Source organism: Micromesistius poutassou (genome assembly GCF_964030765.1).
Source record: "Micromesistius poutassou genome assembly, chromosome: 21".
Classification (NCBI taxonomy): Eukaryota; Metazoa; Chordata; class Actinopteri; order Gadiformes; family Gadidae; genus Micromesistius; species Micromesistius poutassou.
In genome coordinates this window covers 13698286-13707901 of record NC_140291.1, presented here as the reverse complement: position 1 = coordinate 13707901, position 9616 = coordinate 13698286, and the positions used below count along the sequence as shown (strand labels likewise).

Sequence of the window (9616 nt, the reverse complement as noted above, 5' to 3'; positions counted from 1 at the left end):
CATGAATACACTTACATACACACATAGTAACACACAGACACACCCACACGCGCACACAAAAAAATGCATGTTCACATGTACTGTATATACGCACGTACATACACCCGCACAAACACACCCGCACACATACACAACACCCAAAACACAAAACAACAGGCTAAATTCTACCCTGCACCGACTGAAAAACAATCCTACATCGCTCTACATAACATATGCATGCATGCTCAAAATAAACTGCCGTGCAGTGGGAAAAGTCACACTGCAAGACAGGGGAATTGAGGGGGAAGAAATCCGACACAACAGATACACCAGAATAGGAAAAGCCCCTCTATGTTTCCTGGCAGGAAGTGTATTATTTTGTATTTTTAATCCAATCCCATTCAAACGCTTTATACATTTAAATGTCTCTCCAGTGCGAGGGTAAAAGCCCATCACAGAGTATTCTTCAAGCTCTTATTTTACATTCTCCCCCCCCCCCCGTCGTGGTGATGCCCTCTTTATCAGTCCCCCTTCGTCTGAGGCCCTGGTTGCGGGCCCCTTGGTTGTGTCTGCCGGAGGGTGGGGGGGGGGGGGGGGGGGGTGGTGGGGGGGGGGGGGGGCTCAGGGGACCTGTTGACAGTGTCAGGTGGCCGTTCTCGCAGGTGGAGCTGCTGCTGCTGCAGCACACAGATACCAGGACACTGACACCGGGAGCACACGGGGGCGGGGGGCGGGGGGGGGGGGGGGGGGGGGGGCGCCACTCGCTCCTTTACATAAACATACACACACACACGGGGCGCATGGAGCGAATGCATACGATACGACGACTGGGGACGCAGCGACGCATGGGCATGAATGGGCCCCTGTCGGTGTGTGTGTGTGTGTGTGTGTGTGTGTGTGTGTGTGTGTGTGTGTGTGTGTGTGTGTGTGTGTGTGTGTGTGTGTGTGTGTGTGTGTGTGTGTGTGTGTGTGTGTGTGTGTGTGTGTGTGTGCGCGCGTGCGTGCGTGCGTGCATGCGTGTGTGTGTGTGTGTGTGTGTGCGCTATTGCTTCAGGTCTGGTATAATCAATGGGGCCTTGAATATTTCAGCCGGCACCTGCGTTTTTCTCAGTCAATTTCACACTAATACCCCAATTGAGCATTCCATAATATTGGCTCTGTCTAGTTTGCTGTCGTAATTCACTCTGCTGAACTACTTTGCCAGCTGCAATTTTCAAATGTATAATAGAGTAATAGAGTCTCTTAGTTCACAGTGGGAGCAGTACATTATATTATTGATAAATAATAAATATTGCTAAATATTGAAAAACTGCTCATCGCTGGCTTTGTATGAATGTTGATATTCCAGCCAAGATATTGTGCATAAACCATTGCACTAAACATGGATCATGGCCATTCCCGTCCAAAGAAATCTCCTCAGCAACACAAAGCAAACCATTTAGCTTTTACAAAGTTACTCAGATCAAATCCTGATGGCTGTGACCTAATCCACCTTACACACAGCAGCGACTATAGCCATAGCCATGACCACAGACCACAGCCATAGAGTGTATTTTTGTTCATAATTGTGGTGCATCTGTGCTACTCACTCTCCACGGACAAGGTGATTGGCTGGCTGGTCTTGTTCTCGCCGTTCTTGTCGTTGACCGCCTGGACATAGTAGCGTCCGGCGTCTGGTGCCACGGTGGACAGGATGACCAGCGTGTTCTCCAAGGTGATGGCTCTGTGGAGGAGAGGCACAAAAAAGACACAAAAGCGTTTTTCATGCTATTTGGTTTTGTTTCATCGACATCTGCAGAGTCGAGGGAAATCAGAGTGAAAGTAAGAGAAGAAGCATTCAAAATAAAACGTAATGGGCATAAAAAGCATAGTGCATAATGTCGTTCTTATTAATACACACAGGAGCAGAGTGGATACACAGGACATACACACTTTACGTTAAGTACGGTGTCAGATCACAGCACGCGGTACCTGAATTCAAAAACCCGTATTTGTAAGTCTTTCGAAATCCAGCTGCATGATTCAAACGCAAACACTCTTTAAGCCGTCAATACGAAAGCAGTGCCTCCAATGTTCCACATGAAAGAAAAACGTGTTTAAAGAAAACCTTCACGGTTCTCCCCCCCACCCGGTCTCTTTCTAGTACGTGTTTGCGCGTGTACAGCCGCTCTAATCACAACAAAACAAGAACGTTGTAATGCCTCTGCCATCGACTCGCTCTCCTTACCGAGCTGAAGGCATTAGATATTTTCAGGCAGTAATTGTACAGCTCAACTGACAACCGGTGTATTGATTAACCATGTGTGAGCAAACGGGCTTGTTCTTTTTTGTTAATGTGCTAGAGAACATCGACACCGCTGCTCTACTCTGCTCCTCTCTGTGGTGGGGCAGTCCACAGATTCAGACGTCCAGGGTGACAACCATAAACGTTAACGGGTCGTTTGTATTCCCCGCCTACCGAGGGGCGGACTCACTCTAATGTGTTTTGTCAAGGGGCCAGTCTGGAACAATAAAAGAACATCATCGGGAAAACATGTCATCGCTTGCTGAAACGTGGCGAAAAAAAGATGTTCCGGCCAAGAAATGGCCGGAATCCATTTGCTCAGCTGGTGTGTGTGTGTGTGTGTGTGTGTGTGTGTGTGTGTGTGTGTGTGTGTGTGTGTGTGTGTGTGTGTGTGTGTGTGTGTGCGTGTGTGTGTGTGTGTGTGTGTGTGCGCGCGTGCGTGCGTGCGTGCGTGCGTGTGTGTGTGCGTGTGTGAGTCCACCCTGATACGTTCTCCATTAAGTCTTTCCCTCAAGTCTCACTCCTCCTGGCCTCCGTGGTGACCGGTCCTCTCTGTCTTCTCCCGTCCTCCCATCACAGCCACCGAGCCACCGGACAATCAATGCAGTTTCTCTTATTACCAGCCGGCTCTCTGACAACCCCAGGAGGAAGACGGCTCCGCGCCCCAACCTTCCCTCTGCCACTCCCCCTTCCTTCTTTCAGAATTTATTTCTTTGTTTCTTTCTTTATTCTTTATCTTTGTTCAATCTTATTATACCCACACACACACACACACACACACACACACACACCCACACCCACACACACACACACACACACACACCACTATCTTCTTCTCTGCTGCAGATACTGCATGCTGATGTAGTCACACATGGAAGTGCTATTTAGTATTCTGTCCTGAAACGCACACAGTTACAAGTGTGCCGTGTGGAAACAACTTTCTTTGAATGAGAGGAGCAAAATGTAATGTATTATTAGAAAATAATAATAACAGAAATAGTGTGACAGAAACAGCTGTTTACTAGCAGTGAAAATACACCCGGAAGTTCTTAACATTTATAGGGCATTCGGTTATTCAAAGGAGAAAACAGAAATCTGAAAATAAAAACAATTATACTTGTGCATGATAAAAACTGATGCACTCACAAGAAAACACTTGCTTCTTCCAAGCCTGTAGAGAGCGAAAGTCAGCCTGCTACGAGTCATGCAGAGGCATTGACGCGTGTAGTCAAAACATTCACTTTTCCCTTGAATACGTTAGCGCGGCACTAGCATCGCGGCTAGCCAAAGGGTCAGTACATCAGCCTGGCTTCCTTAGTGCTGCTAGCCCCGACGCCGCGAGCTCCGACGTTGACTTACTGGGTCGCCGATCCTTGGACTGATTGATTTTCAAATATGTCTGAGGCAGGCCTGGGATGGGGGCTCATTTGGGATTCTCCCCTGCAAGGCACTGGCAGAAAACAGTTCTTCTGAAGAGGGCTGGCAGGCCTCAATGGCTGTGGCTTATGATCTGCTGTAAATATTTAATACTAGCTCACCGACACGTTGACATCCGGGACGCCCGGCTATGAATTATGGATCTCCCTCAGGGACGCCGGGCCGGGGAGAAGGAGTCTTGGAGCCACTAAATGAAATCCAGGTGATTCCGGGGAGATTTTCTCTCTCTTTTTTTTTTTTTTTTTTAAAGGGAGAGAGAGCAGGGTTCAACTGGGTTCAACTTCTCTCGCCCCATCTGGTAGACCTACGACCGTTGTGGCTACACTAAGAGATAAATGCTAAGCTAACAACGGCTAGGACACACTAAAATGACCAGACTAGATTAAACTTTGGCTTTCAGTGGCATGAAAAGATACGGCCTCTTGACTTCTGAAAATATCTGGAAGGACACACACAAATGCACATACACACGGGTGAAGACACACGCACACACACGTTACACATAGTTTACATTACTCATGGATTTCAATAACATTCCCTACTTGTTCAGCAAGAAGTTCAGCAAGAGCTGAACTTCTAATGAAGCTTGGTGAAGTGGTGAGCCAAAAGTAACGTTTCCAATATGCACCATGTCCAGTCGATCTTAACTCTTATCCGCTGATTAATCTTCCACGTCCACACGCTAGGGGCTTTCAAAACCAACCGCGCAGCAAAAAAATGAATTAGGCTAATTATCCACCATCTCGGTATATCAAGGGACAACACAGATACATGGACTGGGTAACTGAGAACGAGGAGGCTGGGTCTACATTTATCTCCTAACGGGATTTCTAAGAAAGTTTGTATATTTCTTTCACATGTTTCTACCTTCGTTTTCATAATTGAACTCATTATTTTCCTTGTCTCTCAGACATTAACAGCTGTCACAGCGTTAATGTAACGGCGGCTAAGCGCGTAGGCTTTCCGAGATGTGCAGATTAATGAACCAAAGGACCCAAGACACCGGAACCAATATTTCTGACTCGTTGTCTGTTTAGATTATTTCTGCCCCCTCTTCCTCTTTAAACTCTGAAGGAACCCTGTTGTCCAGAGGTACATTTACATTTAGGGCATTTAGCAGACGCTCTTTTCCAAAGCGACTTACAATAAGTACATTTGTCATAAGAAGTGAAACAATATATCGCCGTCGGTACAGTAAAGATGTTCATAGAACCAAGTGTAAGTACTAACAATCGCCAGGCTGACTGTGTGTGACTCATGACTGTGTAACTCACACTATGTAGTTATTTTAGAAATTATATTTGGATTATCTTTTTTAGAAAGGCCTGACCAGGCACTGGGGCTGCACATTAGCCAACTGGCTTGAAACCTTTTATGCAACACATCTACATCCACATTGTTATGGAATTTACTGTGATAATTGTGTATGTAATAATGTGCGCTGTATTGTCCCTGACAAATAAACTAATACATTTAAAAAAAAAAAAAAGTATTTTCACATGCCAGTGTACAAGCCACACTTCAAAACTAGGTGTCTTTTGTGGAAATCAACCAATTATCTTTGAAGCTATGGCAAACAATGTTTTTTTTTACCACCACAGAAAAAATCTCAGATCAGCTACGTTATGTGGAGTGTGTGAGTTTGACTGCTGGGACTGCAGCATCCTAACCTGGCCCCCGACAGACTGATTTGAATCTGGGAGTGGGTGAGGCTGCACACCAGTTGTGCGTTGAGCAATCAATAAACCAGCCATCAACCCACATACTCAAGGAGAGCTCTGTCATTTCGGCAGGTAACGCCTACTCTTCTGGTAACATTGTGCTAGTAAAATGGCTTCAACAACATCTACCTGGGTCCTGGTGATTGTCAGAGCTCGGTAAATTGCCTACCTCTGGGTAGTGTGGGTGGGAGGCAGGGAGTGACACATCAAGTACACTTTCGCATTTGCTGTGTTTTGTTTACAGCACATCCAAGATTGCGAACAAGACTACCAAATCATCCATGAGGATTATTGCTTGGATATCAATGCCACATGTATTCGGGACTCGGCCGAAATATCATAATCTTCGCCCGTTTTGAGGCAGTCAAATGATCTAAATGTCATCAACGCCAATGTGAATTCTTCTTCTTTTCTTCTTGGCATTACCGCACCCAACACCACAGAGTATGTAGAACAGGATCTAGTCACTGTGAAATCTCAGGACAACAAACTGCTCTATCCACACACAGGGTCAAGGGGACACAACATTTCTATGTTACACATGGGAGCAGGCTATCCTTTTGTTGTCTGTTCTGGGCTGGTGTGTGAAAGAGGCTCATGTCTATTATATTTTAGATTCTTCTCTATTCTTCTACTTCTCTGATGACAACCTAAACTGCTACTAAAATGTTACCATGGTAATATAACCAACACATTTGTAATGTGGTTTGATTAAGGGTAAGCTTGCCACAAAATAAGTGAATCAATCCAACAAAAGTACTTGAATATGTATTCTGAAAATTTGTGGGCATAGCAAGAAATCGGCAATTACAGGTTGGCAGCGATGATGATGGAGATCTGGAAATAAACTGCAATTTGTGCCAGTTTACCAGTAAGTTAATGTTGAAGCACCAGCTGTGTGCTTACGCTACAAGTCTGTAGTTCAAAGTGTCTTGGAAGAGCGTTGGAAGAGCTATGGGTCCTACTACTGCACGCACGCACGCACGCATGCACACACGCACGCATGCACGCACGCACGCACGTGGTACACACGGGTGATGAAATTGAGTTTGTCAGGTTTGTTCTCCTCCACTGGAGCCGTGCGGCGCCTAACCTCCGCCCAGCCAGTCTACAGACCTTCATTACCCCGCTACAAATGGCAGTGGTGGGCTGCCACCCCCCCCGCCACCCCCCCCCCCCCCCCCCCCCAGCCCTCTACCCAGGAGACCAGGAGATATCGCTGGGATCAAGTGGCTTTCGGAGGGGGTAGACGGGGGTGGGGGGGCAACGTCACCCCTGTGGCTGCAGCCTGCGGTCGCATAGCAGACAAAAGAGAGAAAGTGGTGAAATGAAGAAAAAACACACAGAGGGAAAGAAGAGAATATAAATAGGTGACCAGTCGAGTAGGAGGAGAAGACAGACACACAGAGAGAGAGAGAGAGAGTTCAAAAGCGACCAGCTCGCCCGCTGTGTACTGGGCTGCTCAGCAGACCTGTAAGGGGAACGGCCTCGGGGGAGAAAGCAAAGATGGAGGGCAGGAACAGAAGAGAGGAGAGGTGACAAGGAAGTGTTGCTCATGAAAACAGCCACTTCTTTCCTCAATGGGGGCATGAACTGAAGATTTGTGGCCCAGGGCCGGGCCTCTGTTTGCCGCGACGGGAGCTTTAATGTTCTCCAGAGAAGTACCGTCGGCAAAAAAGAAACATTGCCTTTTTTTTTATCGCTTTAGCAAGCCCGAGTAGATTAGCTAGCAAGCCTTTTTTTGTACTGTAATCAAGTCATTAATAAAGCATTGTAATTGAGGGAATGCCACCATTTTTTCGCAAACTTTGAAATCTTATGCCTCGGCGCATAAACAACAATTAATCAGTAGTTAATTCTGTGAACTCGGCGTTGCCACAAGCACACATCGCCCGCTAAATGTATTGATTTCATTAAAGATGAATAGCATTGAAATCTATCTTGGCCAGCTCTGTAAACAGTCTTCGACAGCAACCACCATTTAACAACCTTCCACATTGATTCATTCGCTCATCCATCCATCCGTCCATCCATCCATCCATCCACCTTTATCGAACTGACCCATTCTTCCAGCCATCTGGTGGTCGTTGTTGTTGTTGTTGTCGTCGCTGAGGCCTCCTCATGACTAGTGTGTCATTGATGAGATGTCTCCCGTGTTCACGGCTGACACAGGGAGAGTGACGGGCGGTACGAGGCCACTCAGGGGTAAAGCGGTTCACTGTGGAGGAGCACCTGTAGGCTCCACAGGCCAGAAGACGCTCCACAGATCCACGTCTAGCACCGATCGCTTTGGAGGGAGGGGGGGGGGGGGTGGGGGGGGGGGTGGGGGGGTTTGCGGCAGATGTGTCGCAGCACAACCGCCGACACCTCTCTGTCATCGGTGCTCGTCCTTCTGCAGACTTGTTCAGATTGCGGACGATTCCGTGGGGAAATTGGAAGAGGCAGTAGCCAGCCGTGACATAAATGATGATTCCACCCCCCCCCCCCAACCCCCGCCATCTCTCTCCCCCCCCCCCCCCAGAAGAAAGCCTAATTAAAAGTTTGTGTCCAGGGGTTAAGCAGTGAAATGAAGGTCTGACACATGGCTTAGGACGCACAAGCAGGAATCGTTTCCTGCCAAATGTGTTTACCAAAGAGTTTGGCTGGGGGGTGGGGGGGGGGGGGGGCTGGGTTAAGGGTGGGGGGCACCCTGATTATACACCGCACTAAGTCTTCCAAATAACACAACAAATCACGGCCAGCCGCATGGAAAGAGGCCTCTGGACTCAATAAGGGGGAAGAATAATGACGCAAGGGTCTAAATAAGTGTCTTTCCTCCCCTGCTCGCAGTCTCACACCGCTGCATACCAAAGAGGTGAGCGCCCCGGACGGGGGGGGGGGGGGGGGAAGAGGCGGTGAGACGGCGGGCAAAGCCATCCGAGGACTCTGGCATCAACCGTTACGAATCTCCAGTCGGGGAGGGGAGGGGACGGAAAAAGAAGGAAATAAAAACACAAGATGAATCTGTATTTAATGTTTAAAAGGGAAACAGAGGCTGGTTCCAGCTGGCAGCGGAACAAGGACAAGATGAGGTTCCTTGAGCCAGGAGACGGGGACGTGAAGGAAAAAACCACAGGCGGGGGATGAAAATATAAACACAAAGCTTTTTTTTTTTCATTTGCTTTCGTGACGGCGTCACCTTTTTTCAGAGGACAAAGATGTCGCCGATGTTTCATCGCCATCCACATCAGACGGAGCCGGTGATGCCCGGGCCGTGGAAGAGGATGAGCCGCTGTGGAAAAGGCACCCAGCCACCACTCCGCGCTATGAAGCATCGCTCTGGCAAAGGGCCGCTAACTGCTAGCCAGAGGTGGGGCCCCCCTTCTTGTAGAGGCGGGGGGGGGGGGGGCTCCCCTCTTGTTGAGCGCCAGAATCCGTGTGCCGTGCTCCACCGGGGTCGGGAGGTCCACGAACAAGGGGTGTCCCGTCTATACAAGCCTTTCTGAATCACCGTGTGGTTCTTGACATGTTTTACTGCCTGTGATCGCTAGGGGTTCAGAGCTTCTGGTGTCGGGATGGGCTATTCTGCCTTCGCCGGAGGGCGGGGCGGGGGGTCAGGTGGTTGAAAGAACCAGTGAGAGAGAGAGAGAGACCCCTGGAGATCCTGCAAATTGTACTTATGACACCTCCAGAGAGGTGGGTCGGGTGGGAGAGAAGAGAGCTGGCCGAGACGGCCATGTGGAGATGCTGGTGACGAGAGCGTCAGTCCCTCCGCCACATTGTCACCTGTGTTCCCTAACCTGTGTTCATTTTTTTCTTCATTGCTTTGAGGGATAGGCAGCTGAACCCCCACCCCCCTAATAATAAAGTGGGACTGAGACGCTCAGTAGGGGGGGAATCTAATTAGATCACTGATTAGATATAGATATATTTCTACTCTGAAGATCCCAAGAAGAACATGCCAATAACCTTTCTGAAGTTTACTGGTTCAATTTCAACTCTCAAGCCCAAGATGGAGCTGGTGCCATTAGCAAAAAATGTATTCTATGAAAAGATTCTGAATCACAAAAAAAAGTCTGGAAATCTGTTCTCAATAGTGCTCGTTTGCACATCAGGGTGGTGCGCAGTTAATGAGCAAACGGCAAGGATGGAGGTGTTATTTGGGTCATTCACGAAGGCTTGAGTGAGAAAAGGTAAGAGAGAGTGAGAGAGAGAG

At 48.2% G+C, this 9616-nt stretch overlaps 1 protein-coding gene across 1 annotated transcript in view; it reads right to left on the bottom strand.

Annotated features, from left to right (window-relative positions):
• Positions 1–254: 254 nt before the first annotated feature.
• The window catches only part of LOC311366852 (protein sidekick-2-like), a gene marked incomplete at both ends in the record, with an annotated part of 28488 nt that continues 19126 nt past the window's right edge, over positions 255–9616 (bottom strand). Inside the window, 2 exons of the mRNA XM_084485618.1 lie at positions 255–259; positions 1569–1702. Coding sequence (XP_084341744.1) covers positions 255–259; positions 1569–1702 — 139 coding nt within the window. The remainder of the gene's footprint in view (positions 260–1568; positions 1703–9616) is intronic.